This window comes from Humulus lupulus, chromosome 8 (genome assembly GCF_963169125.1).
Source record: "Humulus lupulus chromosome 8, drHumLupu1.1, whole genome shotgun sequence".
In the NCBI taxonomy this organism is placed as follows: Eukaryota; Viridiplantae; Streptophyta; class Magnoliopsida; order Rosales; family Cannabaceae; genus Humulus; species Humulus lupulus.
Window position 1 is genome coordinate 4,572,093 of NC_084800.1, and position 21,556 is coordinate 4,593,648.

General features: G+C 32.8%; 1 protein-coding gene and 1 pseudogene across 1 annotated transcript; both read left to right on the forward strand.

Annotated features, from left to right (window-relative positions):
* Positions 1 to 1,502: 1,502 nt before the first annotated feature.
* Positions 1,503 to 3,820, forward strand: LOC133793762 (uncharacterized). Its single transcript, XM_062231048.1, has 5 exons — positions 1,503 to 1,536; positions 1,826 to 1,884; positions 2,012 to 2,077; positions 2,155 to 2,196; positions 3,688 to 3,820. Exons 1-5 carry the CDS (start codon positions 1,503 to 1,505, stop codon positions 3,811 to 3,813), a joined length of 327 nt encoding a protein of 108 aa, XP_062087032.1. The 3' UTR covers positions 3,814 to 3,820.
* A 618-nt stretch (positions 3,821 to 4,438) lies between these two features.
* On the forward strand, positions 4,439 to 18,080 carry LOC133793763 ((3S,6E)-nerolidol synthase 1-like; annotated as a pseudogene).
* Positions 18,081 to 21,556: the final 3,476 nt, after the last annotated feature.

Genomic DNA, 21,556 nt, shown 5'->3' on the forward strand with positions numbered 1-21,556 from the left:
TAGTATTTCCAACGAATTATATATTGAGGTATTTGCGGCGAAATTGATCACCTATTATTTGCAGTGAATTATTGGGGTATTTGTGGCGAAATTGATCGCCGCAAAAACCCTAATTTCTTGTAGTGTAAAAAGTAAGTGAGGCATGTTGAATAATTAGCCTTGTAAAAAATAAAAATAAAAATAAAAAAGAAGATAAAGATAATAAGCTCCCTTCTTGATATCCGCAGCCAGAAGATATAAAGTGGGCACAAAATATTTATTAATATCATACATATATAAATATTTTTGGTACCAAAAAATATATCTGGCTACTTGTACGAGGAAAATCATTGGGAGAGTTAGTATTTATTGGAGCATGGTGTCCCACATCGAATAAGTGTAAGAATATTGAGTCATTAATAAGAACATAGTTACCATCTTGAGATATAATATTAGATTTTTAGATCAAGCTTGTCACTATTAAACTAGGACCACAAGCAGCCGATAGCCATTAGATTGTTTTATTTATATGTATATAAGAGGGTTCTTGATTTTGTACTAAATTCCTCGTAACCATACAACTCCACACTACTCTTACGATCGACTAACTACTCTCGTCTCTATATCTCTCCCCACACCACTCTCATTCTCTCGATCTTCTTTGCTAGCTAGCTATGGCGTTGTCTTCCTATACTTATCTTTTGGTTGGTTCATACCCCCAAGTTTCCCATTATAGAGTAACAAATTTTGAAAGCAGTTCGAAACTTATTAGGAATAATAATTATGACCTCAAACCACAAAAATTGAGCAATATTAGTACCCATGATCATAACAAGCTGTTAATTTCTACTCCTTTCCAAGATTCTAAACCTTTAACAGATGAGCATCCGTCCACTAATATTGATCATGTAAGTTTTGGCCGGACCTTTTTATTTCTATACAATTAATCATTTTTTTAGTATATATATTTATTATTAATTTTTCTGAAATTTTTTTATAAGGAGGACTAACGAGAAACACATGTAATTGTAATATTTTATTAACTTAAGAAAATGTATAACTTTGGTTTACTATTCCCGAATCAAAAGTAATTCTTTTGTCTCTTCCAATCACTTGTCGATACCATGTTAAAATATGAGAATTTGTTTAGAAAGTAGAATTTGGTGCATAGTATGTAATAAGTATGATTTTTATCTCAAAATCAATTATTAATTAGTAAAGTAATTCATGTTCTTATAAATAGTATAAGATAATCTAACACACTTTCCACCACAAATTTTCCATGTAAAATTCTATTCTCTAACACGGAATACAAAGTTTCACAGTTAAGTTTTGCACATATATTGCCATAATATTAATGTTTTTAGCCGAATCATATATATATATATAACTGATTAATTAATATGTTATTGATTAACTCTTTCCCTTAATTATTTCAGGACAAGTTTTACATGGAATATGCACGCAATATACAAGAGAGATCAAGAACATAATGAACAATATTAGATTACACTACAACAAAAATGGTGATTACCGGCGGAAGTATTACCGGCGGAGGTAGTCCGCCGGTAATAACCAAAATTTATAACCGCGGGAAACTTACTGCCCATTAAATTTTTCAATTATTACCGGCAGATTATTGCCGGCGGGCTCTGCAGGTAATAATATTTCGATTATTGCCGGCGGGCTCCGCCGGTAATAATTATTAAAATATTACTGTTATTTAAGTATTACCGGCGGACCTCCGCCGGTAATAATAATCTATAAATAAAACTCATCCCTCTTCTTCACGGCCGATCCTCCAACTCTCCCTAAAAAAAAACCAGAGAAAACCATTCGTTTTCAGAAGCTCTCTTTGTTCGTGGGCAGTTTTGGTTCATCAAATTTCTTCGTGGGCAGCTTTGGGTATGTATTTCTTTTAATAATTTCTTTGCTGATAGTATTTTTCATCAAATTCATGTATTTCATTTAATAATTTATTTGCTGACAGTTATAATCTTTGGTTATAAACCATTTATCTTTTTATGTATAGGTTACTTACAGTATCTCTTTCGCTTTGGCATCCATATTTTCGACCAAATTTCTGGTGCTAGTCAAGGTAAAATTTATTTTGTTAATTATATATATTGAATTTAATTATTCCATTAATTTATATCTAATATATATATATTTCAGGGCTTTATTGGGAGTACTGAATCTTGCTATTGTTGTACACTGGTAATTAATTTTCTATTTCATACATTTTTATTTTGTTCATTTAGTTTTAAAGAATATTAAATAATTATTTTTGGGTATTATTAATGTATAATTTTTTGTTATTGTTAAATTGTTATTATATTGTTAGAATGTTATAATGTATTTTTGTTATAGTTTAATTAAAATTATTTTAATATTGTGAAGTTTAGATTTTAATAAATTTTTTATTAATTATTAAAAAAATAGTTTAATGGTAGAGAAATAAAATATTAATAAATATTAAATTATAGAAAAAAGTTATTTTAATAACTTAGATAGTAATTGATATAAAAATAATAAAAATTAAATAATTAAAAATTTATTTATTAAAAAGTAAGTATTAAATCATATATATAAACAATTATTAATTAAGTAATTATATAAAAGAGTAGTTATATGATTAATTAAATAAAAATAATTTCAAATAATTACATATTAATTATTAATTTTTTAGAATAGTTATAATTAAATATGTTAAATAACCAAATAAATAATTTATTAATTAATTAATTAATTAATTATATAATTAGGAAAGATTTAAATTAATAATATGATAAATAAATAAATAATTAAATGAATATTAAATAAATAAATAATTAAGTATTAATTAAATAATTATTTTTTTAGTAAAGGAAAAATATTATATTAAATAATTAATTAAATAAATAAATAAATAATTAATTAATTAATTATGTATAAATTAAATAATTAGTAAACAGTAGATAATAATAATTTATATAAATAACGGAAAAATTAGATAATAATTATCTAATTAATTAAATAATAAGTAAACATTTAAATTAATAATATGATTAATAAATAAATAATGAAGTATTAATTAAATAATTATTTTTTTAGTAAAAGAAAAATTAGATAATAGATAACTAATTAATTAAATAAATAATTAATTAATTAATTAAAATAAATAAATAATTAATTAATTAAGAATTAATTAAATAATAAGTAAACATTTTAATTAATAATATGATTAATAAATAAATAATGAAGTATTAATGAAATAATTAATTTTTTAGTGAAGGAAAAATTAGATAATAGATAACTAATTAAATAAATAATTAATTAATTAAAATAAATAATTAATTAATTAAGTATAAATTAAATAATTAGTAAACATTAGATAATTATAATTTAATTAAATAATGGAAAAATTAGATAATAATTAACTAATTAATTAAATAATAAGTAAACATTTAAATTAATAATATGATTAATAAATTGATAAATAAATAAATAAATAATGAAGTAATAATTAAATAATTAATTTTTTAGTAAAGGAAAAATTAGATGATAGATAACTAATTAATTAAATAATTAATTATTTACTAATTAAATAAGTAAATAAATAATTTTAGGATAGATAACATATCTGGTGGTTCCTCTCAGTCGCCACTTTTTAATTATATGTTTGGACTTTCTTCCCAGTTTCCTCAGACACAACCTATGGGAAGTCAGTTTGGAGGATTACCGCAGCAGCAGCAACAACAACCTATGTATGGTCAATTTGGGCCGTTCATGCAGCAGCAGTCGGTATATCCTCATTATGGAGGATCGACACAGCAGCCCGTTTATAATCAGTAGTACTACACTTCTCCGAATCAACAACAGCAGCAGTCTCCTTTGATTCGTCCACAGCCTCGACCATATTATCCTTCGCCGCCAGCACCACAGTCTCATGAAGGTTTGAGTCGAAGCACGAATGTTGAAGATTTTTTAAATGAAACTTTTGATGAAGACAATAATAATTAGTTTAGGTTTTATTATTTACTATTAAATTTAAGTGTATGTTTTTTTTATTTTTGAAAAGACAATTTTAGTATTTTAAAGTTGTATTTTTAATTTGGATATTAATTTAAATAATATTGATTTTATTTCTAATTTTTTTTAATTATAAGTTTAGTTATTTAATATTAATTATATATAATTTATAAAAATTAATTATTTTTTTAAAATATATTTTATTATTACCGGCGGAGACCGCCGGTAATAATGGGTCAGACGTGAATTCTGACCAAATTATTGCCGGCGGGATCCGCCGATAATTATCCGCCGGTAATAATATTATTACCGGCGGGAGGCTAGTTCCGCCGGTAAAAATGACTTTTACCGACCGGTTTTTACCAGCGGATTATTGCCGGCGGAGACCGCCAGCAATAATTTTACCGGCGGCTTTCTTGACTATTACCGGCGGTTTCCTCCACCGGTAATGGCTTGTTTTCCTGTAGTGTTAGCTGATTATGATCATCAACACTCCATAGAAGGTTTGAACTTGGTCAACGCTGTGCTAAGACTCGGCATTGACTACCACTTCCAAGATGAGATTAACGCTATCCTTGAAAGGGAACATCTAAATTTCAGTAGTTGCGATGACGATGTTGTTAACCATGGCTTTTACAATAATAATAATGTTCAAGACTACCTCTACGTCGTTTCTCTTCGTTTTCGATTACTGAGACAAGGAGGCTATGACGTCTCTACAGGTACTATATATATACATACACTACAAGAAAGTCTAAAATTAGAGGCGAAACAATTAGAGGCGGACTTAGTCCGCCGGTAATATACGGGTTATTAGCGGCGGACTACTGGGTCCACCGCTAATAATGTAGAAATTAATAAAAAAAAATGATTTTTTTTATTAGCGGCGGACTTACCAATTATTAGCGGCAGGTAGTCTGCTGCTAATACAATGCCCGGGAAACGAAAGGGTATTAAGTTTCAAAATTATTAGCGGCGGGTATTTTCCCTTAGTAGAGGCGGAGTATCCGCCGCTAATACTATTAGCGGCGGGTAAATATTCGTCGATAATAAGACTATTACTGGCGGGATATATTAATAGCAGCGGGTCCCACCGCTAATAGTTTATTACCGGCGTGATTATATTAATAGCGGCGTGTAAATATCCGCCGATAATAAAACTATTACTGACGGGATATATTAATAGCGGCGGGTCCCGCCGCTAATAGTTTATTACCGGCGGGATAATATTAATAGCGGCGGGTCCCCGCCTCTAATAATCTTACATATTAAAAAATTTGCACATCGTTTCGTCCATCCCTCTCATTTCTCTTCTCTCCCTCTCTCAGACGCACTCTTCTCTCAGTCCTCCCCTTTGTCCGAGCACCACCACCACCCCTCTGTCCGAGCACCACCGCCGCCCCTCTGTCTGAGACCTCCCTCTCTCTCTCTCTGACTCTCACTTTTACTCTCTTTCGTTCTCGCTCTCTTTGTCACTCTTTGTGTCTTGCTGGTGGCGGTACCCTCTGGAACCAATGTGGTGGCCTTTGGTTTCGACGAAGCTATGGGCCTCTGGGTGTGCATTGGCCCATGGTTGGGGTCGAGGTGTGTGACGGCAATACACATGGTAAGTCTCTCTTTATTCCTCTCTTTCACACACACTCTACCTATCTCTCTCTAACTGGTTTTTCTAATATTTAGGTGGTGGTGGTTCATAGTGGGTCTATGAGGTTCGTGGGTTTGACCATGGCAGAGAGTTTGGCCACTGATGGGGTTTGAACACGGCATGGATTTCATGACAGTTTTCAGATTTTTGATGTTCTTATGTTTGTTATGTTGTTTTATGAATTTTTTTTTTATTGTATATGTTTCAGATTTATGATGTTCTTAAGTTTATTGTGTTGTTTAATAAATTATTTTAATGGGTTTTGTTTATGGATTTCATATTTTTTTCAATTTTGTTTGTGTTTTTATAAGTTGTTTCCTATTTTAATGGTGTTATTATTTTATTTTTTTGTTCCTTAAATTATGTTTATTTATTAGCGGCAGATTACTAGAGGCGGGACTGCTGGTATTAAATAAGTCAAATCTTTTATACCAGCGGAGTCCCGCCCCTATTAATCCGCCGGTATTAAATAAGTCAAATCTTTTATACCGGCAGAGTCCCGCCCCTATTAATCTGCCGGTATTAATAGAATACCGGCGGGGTGTCAGTCCGCCGGTAATACCCCTAATCACCGACCGAGTATTACCGGCAGAACCCCACCGGTAATATGTATTACCGGCGGAATGCCCTATTATTACCAGCGGAAGCCTCCGCCTCTAATACTCCTTTTTGTTGTAGTGATATTTTACTATAAATAATACATATGTAAAACCTTATACCAATCTAATAACCAATTAAATTATTGCTGTGAATACAGATGTGTTTAACGAGTTGAAGGACAAAAAGGGAAATTTCAATCCTTCAGTGGCTGAAGACAGAGAGGGACTAATAGGCATGTAAATGGGGCAGGTCTGCCCCGCCCCGCCCCGCCCCGCCCCGTTAACATTTTGCCCCGCCCCGCCCCGTTAACATTTTGCCCCGCCCTGTCCCGCCCCGATTAGTCTATTGAAGCGGGCCGGGTCGCCCCGCCCCGTCTTAATCGGGGCGGGTTTGCCCCGCCCCATTTGCCCCATTTGTCTTTTTTTTTTTTTAAGAAATATTAAATTTTAATTTTAGAATTCTCTTTAAACTTAAATTATTTTTTTATTGCAATCCTTATTTTTTACACTTCTTGTCAACTACACCTTCAAATATTTTATTTTATTTTTTATTTTATAATTTACAAAAATAATTACAAGAATAAGGATAATTAAATAAAACATATTTTTTAATATTTACAATTCTTTCATAGAGTAGTTATGGAATATATTTTTTTATAAATCTTACACTTAAAATCTATTTAAAATTAAGAATATTCTAAACCAGATTTATAATGACAATTTTACATATTATGCATGTATATAAGTAACACGAGAGACTTGTATTAAATCATATCATTATATCATCATTTAAATCAAGAATTCGCCAAGTATAATAATGGTTTCTCAAGAGAACAAAGTAAAATAAAACTATCATATGCAACATAGCACTCCACTTTTGAGAGTTTCTCAAGAGAACAAAGTAAAATAAAACTATCATATGCAACATAGCACTCCACTTTTGATGCGTCAAAAGAATCAAATGACTTTCTTCTTCTTTATTGACCTGCTACCTTAATCATCAAGATCAACTATGTATGGCTCCTACAAAAAAAAATATATATGTATTAAAAATAGAAGTTAATAATTTATTTGATGACTTATAAAGTCTTAATTAAGTACCATAGTTGGATCTACATCATTATCTTCATCATTCATGGTGACTAGTGGAGTCGCTTCTGTAAAGAAAATAAAAAAAATTAATATTGAAATAATACAATAAAATATGAATTTATATATATATAAAGATAAGTATATTTACCTTTTTTGTCATTTACCAACCAATTTTGAGTGCATATCAATGCTTCTAATGTAGAAGGATGAAGTCTCGCTCGGTGTGAACCCACATGTCTACCGCTAGTACTGAATGTAGATTCCGAAGCAACAGTGCTAATAGGCACAGCAAATATATCTTTGGCAATCATATTCAACACAGGATATTTGAGTCCTGTTACTTTCCAATAATTGCATATATCAAAGAACTCATCAGTCCTAGGTATCAATTTCTCTTCCAAATAGAGTTCTAATTCTGACTTCACATTCTCTACACCATATGCAACTCTAACATATGTGTCAAAGTTAGATAGATCATCTATTTGTGTTTGAGAAGATGCTGATACACTATCCATTTGCTGACTTCTTTCTCTAAGATTAGGAAACTTAGAACTGTACTCTTCTAGTAGCTCATAACAAAGCTTGCGGACCTTCTCAATTTCAATCTCATATTGATCATTTCCATAAATGGTAGGAAAATAATATTCGATCAACATAAACTTATATCTTGGATCCAAAACAACAGCCACAGTCATAAGCCCATGAATCTCTTCCCAATACTTTTGAAACTTAGACATCATTTGAGTTGCCATGTCCCTAATAAAGGGCTCATCTAGTGTCATCCATGCTTTAATTCTCATTTTAATTTGACACATCTTTGGGAAAAAAAGATTAGCAGTAGGATACTTGGTTCCTGAAAACAACTCTGTCACCTCATGAAACACTTCCAACTTGTCACACAATTTTTGAGCTCTAATCCAATCATCTTCTGATGGCGCATATCTAACATATCTTGAATCACGTAGTTTTAATTGTTCAAATACTCTATTGTACAATAAAGCTATGTTGAGCATCAAGTATGTTGAATTCCACCGTGTTTGACAATCAAGTGATAACTTTTTAGTACATGTCACTTCAAGAGAACGAGCAGTGTCCTCAAATTTCTCATACCTCTTTGGTGTGCCCGACCAATAAGCAACACTGTCTCGAATCTTGTCAATGCTATCACCAATAACAGACAAGCCATCCTTGACAATAAGATTCAAAATATGCGCACAACAACGCATGTGAAGTAGCTTTCCTTTTAAAATGAAACAGTTAGAATTAAATTTTTCCTTCAAAAGTGGAATCATTGCATCGTTAGTCGTACAATTATCCACAGTCACTGTACTAATCTTGTCTTCAATATTCCATTCAGACAGACACGAACTCAATGTATCAGTAAGTGTTACAGCATCATGTGGGCATGGTACATACTTAAAACTTATAATCCTACTATGCAACTTCCAAGAGTCATCTATGAAATGAGATGTCACAGTCATATATCCCCTCTTTTGATGATTGGCAGTCCACATATCAGTGGTTATAGCTATTCTACTTCTATTCTTCTCCAAAATTTGGCTACATTTTTCCTTCTCAACCTTGTACATTTTCAAAATATCAGACCTAATTGTATTCCTTGACAACATTTTAAACATAGGGAAAAGAGTATTTGAATAGTCTATAAAACCACTATGCGCAACCATCGATAAAGGGTATTCATGTAGAATGATCATTTGAGCTAACTTTTTTCTCTCTAGTTCAGGATCAAAATTGTAAGTTGTGACTGAAGGACTTGCATTAGGATTAGGATTCATGGCAAGTTGTTCCTTTATTACTGGGCATCTTTTCACATGAGCAAGCAAATGTTTAGTCCCATTACTACTCTCTCCCCCTAATTTCCTCCCACAATGGTTACAAACTGCCTTCAGTATACCATCAATTTTTTGCAATGTAAAATGATCCCATGCAGGAGATGTTCTCTTTCTCTTAGTACTTCTACTCTCACTTTCACCTCTTGTATTTCCTAGAGAATGTGCCTCTTGTGTATGTGTTGATTGGACATAATCAACATCATCGACAAAATTAGATTCGATAACATCTTGGGTAGACATGTTTAGTGTTTGATATAACCTACATTATATTTACATAGCAATTAGGAAATGCTTGGCTCCAAAAATATTATACATATGTATAAATATAACTTAAAGATTACAACACATAAATTCTAACCAGTAAAGGCTTTGACCAAGAAAATAGTGCCACTGACAGTCCTAATGAAACACAATCCGCAGGGTCCCTGAGTAGAATAATCATCATGAAACCTTTTATTATCAATGACCCCAACCAAAACACAAAACAAAAGTACACATAGCAGAACATAACATTAAGTTTTGCATTTATTTAAGACTGTTTTGCATTTATTTAAGGTCTAGCAAAACACAACAGAACAGAAGAATTTCATGTCTCATGAATCAAAGAAGAACAGTACCAAGGCCTAAAATTACAGCACCGATTGAATATTTATGGCTCAACTCAAACTTCCAAAAATAATAAATGTCAAGGAAATAACATATAGATAGATATATGACAGTCATAAAGTCAACAATGAAACTTCTGGTGAAATGTAATGGGCTCCATGAAGTTGACTGGTACTTCTGAAAAGATGTAAGACTCTAATGACTAAGAAGACTATTGGTTCTGGCAAGTCTTAGAGACTAAGATGGCTGCTTTTTTGTTAAATTGGTCATCAAAGAGATTAGTCAAAAAAATTTAAGGAAAAGAGAACAAATAATTTATTCTATCTAGTGTTTAGTTTCTTCTATTTCTTTTCTTTTCAATCATCTATAATGGTTTTGTTTATTATACGTATAAAAATGAAAATAAAAACCCAGTAAACTATCAAACTGCATTCGAAGCAAATATGAAAATAAAAATATGGTTAGATATGTCATAAACAAACTGTTCTACTATTTGAGTTTGCATACTTGACTAAATAACCAACATTTATGTAGATGCAAATGAAAGGAAAGCAATATATGCTTACAGCCACAGTATGCCTGAAAGAAAAATTGGATTGAAACAGCTTCTAGCCAACTGGTATATGTTTTGCCTGATCCTGTTTGACCATAGGCAAAGATGCAAACCTGAAAAAAAAAAAAAAAAAGACCATAATGTTGCTAAGATTTATGTTATATGAGTAAACTCAATTCATGAAATACAATTGAACGATGACAAGAAGGAGAAAACCTGATGCAATAATATAAGGCTGACAAAAACATGTTTATCAATGTTGAACAGTACATACATAATAGAAAAGATAGAAATAACTAATAAGGTATAATTTCACAGAATCTGAGTGCAAAATCAAGTTCATAAGCTGCATTTGGATTGTTTATTACATCAAGTTCCATATGAATCAGTAGCCAAAACTTCACAGCAGATCAAAGACAAGAACACGAAAATGAGCACCTAGCAAAAGAACCATCAAGAAACCCTTGAATTCAAAAGTACTTTACATGCAAAATTTGTGTTCACAGAAGCAATACCCATCTGAAAAAATGAATAGAAGCAATACCCATCTGAAAAAATGAATAGAAGATCTGAAGATGGAGAAGAGAGCACTCACCATTACCCAAAACTTTGCAGGTGACGGTGGCGGGACACACCGCCGATCAATGGGCAAAACACGTTCCTAGATGGAAATTAGTGGCGTCGATCCTGGAGGGAACTTCATTGACCATGTTCTTCCTGGTTGTTCAGAGGTTGGATCGGCATTCGACAGCAGCAGATTTGGTTTGGATGGAGAAGAAGGTTTCGTTTTTGGCTTTGGAAAAAAAGGGTTCAGTTCAGTAAGCAGTATAACTCACTTAGAAAAGAAAAAAAAAGTAATCGGGGCGGGTCTGCCCCGACCCGCCTGAATTTATATCGGGGCGGGGCGGGGCCCAATTTTACCGGGGCAATGATGCCCCGCTGGGTCGGGGCCCCGACCCGCCCCGCTCCATAGACCCATTTTGCCATTCCTAGGGACTAAGAGAGTTGTTTGAAGCCTCACAAGCAAGAATAGAAGGAGAACACGTGCTAAAGGAAGCTGAGGCCTTCAGTGGCCAACACCTAAAAGAATGGGCAAATCTTAATAAATATACAAGTGAAGCTTGGACTATTCAAGTAACGTTAGAGCAGCCATGTCATAAAACCTTGGCCAGGATCACTGCTCCAAACTTTTTGGAGAGTTCATTCCCAGCCACCAGACAACAAGGCTGAATGACCCTTTTACAGAAACTGGTCACAACAGACTTCAAAATAGTTCAGTCCATTCACCGAATGGAAATTGTTCAAGTTTCCAAGTAATTAAGTTTTGTTATGTTTCGATATTTTCAATAATTTTAATCATACATGGTACCGAATTGAATTTCTTGTGTTTAGTCATGAGGCTTTTCAACTATAGTGAACTGAGAAAAAAGGTTTTTTTTTTCAAATATTTATGATTGCATTGTTCAACAGATGTGTAAGGTTTAATTACCCTTATAACCCTACACCAACTCAGCAAAAGATTAGACACCACAAGGTCAAACCTGACCTTTCACTCAATACAAAAATATGGCCAAGATTTAGACACGTTTGCTGTACTGTTCTACTTTATCAATAATATTTAATATAGCATATGCTTTTGTACTTATCAGATGAAGCTTTCTTTTTGTTCCACACAAAACAGAGATAAACGAAAGCTAGGGCACAAACACAAAATACACAGCAAGTACCCCCAAAAACAATCAAAGAAGAAGAGAAGAAAGAAGGGAAGAAGAGCACACAGATTTATGGAGGTTCACCCAAATAAACTGGGCTACGTCCTCTTGAGCTCGCCTCAGAGATGCGGTTAGCTCTTGCACTAAATCAATGGTGATTACAACAATTTATGAGATTCCAAGCTACAGAAGAACAACTGGTAATCTCTTGTAACTTTTCTTCTAAACTCTCTGTTTCTTTCTTTTGCATGAAAACACAAACCTCACTCTCTCTCTCTCGGAACGAGAATACAAGGAAGAAGAAAAGGGGCTGGGTTCTTGGATTTCGCTAGTCTTGAAGATTTGGTGAGATTCGGCTCTACAGAATTAGTTGTATTTATATATGTATATATCTCCTTATTTGGTAGGGTTTAGATATAAACTGTTTTTGCTAAACTATTAAGAGTTTGTTGTAACTTATTGTAACTGATTTTTGGTATTGGCTTATGACTGGATCCACACAACAAGATGGTGGAAAGAGCTTGGATTGGCTAAGGAGTTGGAATTTGCAAGAGACCAACCATTAAAATGGTACCTCTGGACAGTGGCAAGTCTAGCAGATCCAAACTTGTCTGAGGAGAGGATTGAACTTACGAAACCCATTTCTCTTGTCTACATAATAGATGATATTTTTGATGTTCATGGGACACTAGACGAACTCACACTTTTCACAAACGCAGTTAATAAGTACAGACACATCACAATTTTTTTTTTCTTGAATTAGTTGACATATATATACCATAATAAATTAAAGCATAAAAAAGCGTGTGTATTATAAAACTTGAATCTGTTGATCGCTTTTGCAGATGGGATATAACCGCTAATAAAGAGCAGTTACCAGACTACTTGAAGATATGTTTCAAGGCACTTGATGGTATAACCAACGAAATTAGCTACGTGGTGTACAGAAAACATGGATGGAATCCCATTGACTCCTTAAGAAAATCGGTATAGACAAATCAGATTTACAATTAATTTGCCAATGAAATAAACATGCATATTAAACAGATTTTCGATCTATAATAAGAAGAAAACTTATTTGTTGTATTGACGTACGTGTAATACAAAATGTTGATATTGTTTTTTTGTTACTGTTCATGTCACGACCCGAGCCCTAGGCCGTGGCAGATTTGTAATATCCATAACTTGGGTGGTCAAAGGTCAAACTTTGACCCTCGGTGGAAAATAGTCTTTATAAATGATCCTTTAATTTATATTAAATATTACTATAATTATAAGTCGAAACAATAGAATAACTCCTATAATTATATATGAAAATATTACGGATAAAAGTAGGATCATTAGCTCACCCAATTGCTTGTTCATTACATCCAACTCTGCAGGTGCCATGCGATAAGGGGTAGTAGAAACTGATTGAGTCCCGGGAATCAAATCAATGCAAAATTTGATCTCTCTATCAGGTGGTAGTCCTGGCAAATCCCCAGGAAACACATTTAGAAAGCCAATAACCACTGATATCCAAGGAAACTTGTCTAGAGGCCTAGACTTATCCTCAATTGCAAACAGACTCCCATAAACACTCTAAGTTTCTTTTCCCACCTAAACATGCCTTAAGGATAGGATCCTGCCTTACTGCATTCATGTTGGCTCGATATACAATGAAATCTCCACTTGGAGTTAAAAGAGCCACCATTTTGCGTGAGCAATCAACAATGGCTTGGCACTTAGACAACCAATCCATGCCAAGAATCACATCAAATTGTCCTATAGGTAACACCATCAGGTTTCCTAATAAATTATGCCATTCAAACATAATACAACCGATTTGTAGATGGTTGATACTTCACAATGCCCTCCCATAGGTACACTCAACTGCAATGTAGGACTAAAAGTTTCCCAACTCAAACCCAACATGCTAGCAAACATTAATGATATACAAGAATGAGATGCACCAGTATCAAATAATACATGAGCTCAAGAGTGTGAGATAAGAATCACACCATCCACAACTCCCTGACATGCTCCTCCTTGCACATCATCACTACTAAGAGCATAGTCTTGACCAGAGGTTTTTTTCCTTTGCTTTCCCTTTTCCTTGACCATATGGCTTGTGCTTGCATTAAAGCCTCCTCCGGGATTGAACACTCTCTAACTTCTAGCATAAATAGGAGTTTGAAAACTCTGCGATTACCCCTGGTTGAATCCTGAACCTTGGGGCTAGAACTGATGTTGATATTGGGATTGTTGCCCTGGTGTGGGTGTGAAACCATATGATGAAGTCTGAGACTGGTTACTCTTAGTTTGTCCTTTGAAAGGAGTAGACCTTGCATAACTCCCGATGGGTCCTCCATGTGATGGTTGGAACCTCTGTTGTCGTGTGGGCAATCTTTCTTTCGATTCCTTCTTGATGAACCTCAGTCCATAAGGCTGCTGTCACACACTCGTTCAAATTTCCAAAGGCCAAAGGGCAAGTGAACCCAGCATTGAAGGGAGTAAGGGACGAAGGAACTGCTCAATTAAAAGAGGTTGATCGACCGTACCAACATAAACATAGGAAGATAAATCTACAAACCTCATGTAGAATTCATTCACCCACCTCCATCATTATCTAGTCATTCTATGATCTCATCAACCTGTTATTGATCTTAAGAAATCAAATGATCCAATCAAGTCCTCCTATGAGATGGGTTAAAATGTTGTTCTTTGAAAACCCATCTCAAAATTTCCTCAAATCATCCCATCAATTCCACTCATCCTACTTAAGGCTTCCTACTAGTCTGGTGCGCTCCTTTCCAACTTGGGCACATTAATATTAACATGATACTCCATAGGGGTTCCTATAATGTTTAAACTCTTCTTTATATGCCTCGACCATATTTTAGCAACCATGGAATCCTTTCCACCTTTAGGCGTTCATAGGGAATGCAACTGGCGAAAAAGGAACCTCAGCCTCAAGGACATCATCTGCAAGCCTTCTCCTTGTTGTCCTTCCTTTCGGAGGCTTTTCTTAGGTCAGTAAATCAAAAGCTAACCAGTTAGTGAGGAATGGATGCTATCTATATACATATGCCTTTTATAGATCAAAATACTTTATTTTAAAATAAATTTAATCTATTTGGTGACACACTCCGAGGTATTTGAACCCGGTGCTCTGATACCATTTTTCTGTCACGACCCGAGCCCTAGGCCGTGGCAGATTTGTAATATCCATAACTTGGGTGGTCAAAGGTCAAACTTTGACCCTCGGTGGAAAATAGTCTTTATAAATGATCCTTTAATTTATATTAAATATTACTATAATTATAAGTCGAAACAATGGAATAACTCCTATAATTATATATGAAAATATTACGGATAAAAGTAGGATCATTTATCTTAATACATAGAATAATAATATCCCCACAGTTATGTAGTCACCAAACAGTTAAATTTAATAAGTCATAAAATATCCAAAATAATATTTAGCATCCACCATTCCTCATTCCTAACTAAGACATAGCTAATTTAGATGTACAGACCGATAGGTTCCAAATTAAATACATACAATGTTCAAAAGATAGGACTGTGGCTCTAAACACCTTGGCTTCAGCAACAATTCATACTTTTCCACGTTCGCTTCACTAGGCTCCTGGAATGGGAGAGATAGGGGTGAGCTTATAAAGCCCAGTAGGAAAGCAACTAACAACATCGGACTCAAAAGTTCAATAAAAACCCCTGCATGGTTAGCTTTTTAAAACAAAACATACATCATCATGTATAAACCAAAATAGAGAGACCACAAATAATCATAAGAGCATAGCTACAAGTGCACATCACACCGTCCACTAGATTCCTAGTTCCCGTTACCCACCATAGAAAATCCGACATCCTAAACCGAGTAGCCGGACCTGATAACCACCACAAGGGGGAGGCTCAGAACACTTCCTGTATACAGATACTAGGTCTTTACACCTACAGGTGAGTGGACACCTGATCTACCTATGATGACACAGAGACTAGGTCGTGAAACAACAACGTGCACCAATCATGACCACTATGGCTCTCATCAGTATAACCAAATGCAGGTAAACATTAAAAGAAACAAACATATTCCCTTTATATTTTAAAAAATTGGGCAGCATAACAGCTACATTTGAATAAACTCAAAAATCATAACCTGCATAAATAAGTGAACAAAAATATATATTTGGCACTCGGTGCCCTCAGAACAGATCAGAAAACATGCAGGTTAAGTTTTCAATTTTTCAAACATTTTATAAATATCAAAATTGGAATATGTTGAATGCAATTTAATACGAGTAAAATAAGTCCAATAGTCTAGTTGAGTCCCTACCTCTTTAGAATTTAATCTGAGCCCAAAGCAACGCTACTAAGCTTATCGATGATCTTAGAATGATTTAGTCTGATTTTAATATCACGCTTTTCCTACGTGCACCAAATGAGCAAACGATTATCATCATAGCATTCCTTATTCAAAATCGTGTCAAATGACATATAATATGATCATATTTAAAATTTCAAGTTCTGGAACCTCACCCAAGCGGTGCACTATAGCGGTTGGTGGCAGTACCGGAAACGTCGACGAATATATGCATAGCATATATCAAAACGATCCTCTCGATGAGTACATCACGAAAGTATAGCTCCTTCGCCCAAATGACCTCCGGTGTCGCCGGAAAATGCTTCCAAAGGGGCAAAGATACCCAAAATCTCGCCGGAGATAAATGGCGAGTTGACCGGGATGACTTAGTGGGCGACGATCCTTTCACGATGCTGATTCCAACGGTACCACCCATTCGCCGAACGGTGGTCGGAGTTCGCCGGAAAGTCACCTCAAAGTTTGGACGGCGAAACTTCGGAGTGTCCGTACAGGCGCGTCCTTCCTCCGATGGTCACCAAACTTTGGGGTTTCAGTCATCGCCGGTCAGGGAAGCTGCAGCTCCAGCGCGTGTCAGAAATGGAGCTCCTACGGTGGCTGGTCTGAAGCTTGCCGTGGCTGGTTTGGAGAGAAAACAAAGGAAGGAAAAGAAATAAAAAAAAAAAGAGAGAAGAAGAAGAAAGAGAAAGGTTCGGGAGGGAGGGAGAAGAAAAGGAAACAATCAAATATATGATTAAAATTTTTTTATTTTTTTTTCCTCCCATAATTGACTTTTCAACCTGAAAAAGTCTTGGGTTTTACAGTTCAAAAGTGGGGAAAACTATGCAATGCGTTCTTATTAGAAGCACAGTGGTTTGCTTCTGGGAAGTTACCAAATGAAGAGGAGTATTTGAAGAACGCGATTGTGAGTTCAGGGGTCCATGTGGTGCTTGTTCATATGTTCTTTCTCTTAGGTCAAGGTATATCCATGGAAACTGTAAACTTACTCGACGACATTCCAGGCCTTGTGTCTTCTACAGCCGCAATCCTTCGTCTTTGGGATGACTTAGGAACTGCCAAGGTAACCTCATCATTGATTAGCATATATATGAAACCGCTATCAACGGATACAATAATAGCAATTAGAAAACACCAATAGTATTCAAATTTTGTATAGATGTGAAATGATGAGATGTTACATAACCAATTAATGCAGGATGAGAATCAAAATGGGCATGATGGGTCCTACGTTGAATGCTACATGAAAAAACACCAGGGTTGTGTGGTGGAAGAAGCAAGAGACCATGTGATCAGTATGATTAAAATTGAGTGGGAACGCCTCAATAAGGAGTGTTTCTCTTCAAAACACTTTCCAATGTGCTTTAAAAAGGGTTGTCTTAATGCTGCTCGGATGGTTCCAATAATGTATGACTATGATGATAATCATCGCCTTCCAGGCCTCGAGGACTATATCAAATCACTTCTCTTTGAAACAATTAAATAGATTATTATAGTTGAAAAAAAAAAAACATGATTGAAAGTAATTATATATTTTTAAAAGAATAATTAAAGTGTGGTTGTTGAAATTATGACTTTATATATATCCGTTCAAATAAGAGCTAAAGCCGTTGTTACATTCATGAGCTGTTTATTATGTAGCTAGGGTTCAACATGATCGGCTTTGTTGTCTTAATTTATACCTAAATATCAATTCGTATGTATATGTTACTTAATTATAAGATTAAGAAAGCTATTGTGTGAGACATATGTGCTAAAAAAATTTCTATCTTCCCATTTTCTTAATTAATTAAATATAAAAATTTCCACAACTATAACTCGACATCTATATTCTCATATAACATTAAAGTGTTATGAAATTTTTATATTTTAGACTCTTCAAATGAACATGACTCATCCAACAAAAATCCTAAAAAGTTGATTTGTGTAATAGGGTAAACCTAATTTAAATAGTAAAGATTATATATATATATATGTTCTTAACCTAAATTAAATATTTTTCATAAACTTTATTAATATATAAATCTTCGACTTTCTTTTTCTTTTGTAAACAAAAATACTCATTAAAATTTTAAAATTTAACTCTCTCTTATATATCATATTTTTTAAAGGTATCTAGGCAAAATGATACTTACTTTTTAAAATTATTTTACACTCTCACATAATTTTTATAATTTTTTGCAAAATGACTTCGAACATGTTTATGACAAAAAATTTCAGACAATTAATCGAAAAATTCAGACAAAAATTATTTTACAAAAAATTATTAAAACTAAGTCAAAGTGCAAAATAAATCAAATTAAAAAAAGAAGTCATTTTCACCCATTACTCCATTTTTAATCAACAACTATCATATATACTTATGCACACATATTCAAAAAGGAAAACAAAATAATCTTCTCCCATTCAATAATTTAAGAAATATATTATGCAAAAAAACCCTTACTTTAGTTTGAGAAGATCTATAGTGTGTTAGATTAAATTATTACATATATATATATATATATAGTTGCTGGAATAGATTAAATTGTATAGAGATATCTGTATATATATATATATATATATATAAATGAATTACATTGTATGCTTCAAGAAACAAAAGAATGGTTGTTGTAGCGATTCATTGACGAGTAAGAAGGCAGTGCGGCTAACTCTGATCCCTTATTTGTTTTAAAATGTGCTGCTATCATATATATATATATAGTGCGGCTAACTCTGATCCACATATATCTATTAGATCGATGTGGGGGTGTCTGGATGAGCTCTTTTGTACTCATTAAGACAAAGACATAATATTGGGATCAAACAACTTTATTCTTGTATTGATTTTAGATGTATGTGATTTTCTAGCATATTGTAACTTTTTAAAGATTTATAATTTTATTTTGGATAATATTTAATATTTTGAATTATTAAATAGTGTAATATATATTAATTTTAGATAGTCTATTTTTTTTTAATTTACTTTTTAATAAATGAGTACTTATTTGAATTCCTCGTCCCGCTCCTGTCAAGAAATATGCAAGGTTGGGAGCGGGGAAGGTGATTAAAATAGTTAACAGATATGGGGCAAGGGAACCCTCCTGTCAGTTACCCTTCCATATATCTCTATTATTCAGCCCACAATTTATGTATAGCACGTAAGAAATATCATTGTTCATATGTATTCACATGTAATAGATATTTGTGTCATATGTATCATGTTGTGATAGACAATTTCTCTTGTTAACAACATCTACAACAACCCTCGAAATGGCCGGTTCTGATCATTCTTTTTTTTTTTTCTTTTTTTGAAAAGATAAGTTTCCAAACATAACTTCAGTACCTAACTTGACAATGATAGTGATCTGCAAATATTGGCCAATTCAGATTAATATTAACACCAGTTTTTTGGCGAAATATGTGATATAAAAAGAACAAACGAAATATAAGGAGCACCTCATATTTTTACTAGATATAGTTTTTATGATACGTATTTTCAGAATTAGTTTAATGATATTTTAACTTTTCCAATCTCAAGTGCATTTTTAATCATTTTTCTTTATATTTTGGAGCTATATATTTCTATTTTACATCATATATGTGTGTGTGTGTTCTAATGATGAGATGCTTTGCTCCAAATTATTCAACAGGAAACTTTCTGTTTGTTTGTTAATTTGTTTTATCCAAACACAATTTTCCACAAAAATTTAACCATAAAAATTAAAAATAAAAAGTTATTTTAGCTTATGCATGTCTCAAACCAGGGAAAACGTGTTGCATTTTAGCAACAGACATTTCATCGAATGAATTGCCGAGATATATAATTGTACACCATTTTAATCACCTACTCTTAAAAATTTCAAAATACCCAACTTAATTAATTTCAAATCTTACCTAAATAATAGATTATAGGCATATTTTGGGATTTTTTTTATAAAAAAAAAATTAACCAAGATGGATTCGGGATAAATCGACTAAAAATTAAATATATAAATAATTATTCTATGTCTTCTTTCTTTTCGAATGACCAACCTCATTAATACGAAATAGCAATTACAAAAGTCAAGATATTTGAAGAAAAAGTTAAGTCATTAACAATCTTAAGTAAATATATGTTATATTAGCATATTTGATTAGACACCATCATGTCTTAATATAATTGATTAGACACCAATAATTAAGAGCACAATATATGTCTCACTTAGCCGAACATTCCTCAATTGTCTTTGAACTTGTTAAACAAAATGATCAATTAAATGCTTAGACCATCTTCAAATTTAGCATAAAAAGTAACTTAATGTTAATTTGGCTCAATATTTACAATTGTACTCAAATGCACAAAATGCAAATTAACTAAAAAAAATCAACAATTTATTTAATATTTATTGATAATATACAAAAAGTAACCATTTTTTCATTTTTTATTGTAAAAAAAAAAGTTATTATTAATTGTTAATTAATAAATTAGTGGCAATATGGTAAATAAAAAAATAATAATAATTGTTGTTCTAAATTTGGTTCATGCTTTATTTTGTGCTAAATTTTGCACAACTTTTAGTATGTGTCAAATTTATCACACCTTTTAGTACAACATTAGAGTGATAATTTTTCTGAAATATGCTAATATAACAATGTATTACTCTTTTGACATTCCATTAGAAATGCTCTAAAATGATAAAGGCATATTCTACTTATGACACAATTAAGAATAACATTTTCAATTGATTTTTTTAGTTAAAAAAATAATAAAGAATACTATTTTTGAAAGACAAAATTATCTTTCAGCTTTAATTTAAAAATAAAGAAAAGGAAAAAGAAATCTCCAGTAGGTCATTACTTAGGTAGTTAAGATGAAAAGTATTCATTTGTTATTTTTTATATATATTCTTCTAAATTATTTCATTATTAAATTTTGATTAGTGTAATAAAGCATCTTCACGTACTTGACACTATAAGGATCAAATTGTCACATTCAGCTTATAAAATTATAATAAATTCAGCTTGATTTTAAATAAATTAAATATCACATGAAATTATCATATTCTTATGTAGTATTGAGCACTTTTAAGGTGTGCCCAACAACACACATAATTTTTAATAAACATGTCATTAACTCTTAGTTTTTATTTCAAAGTATATGGGTTACATT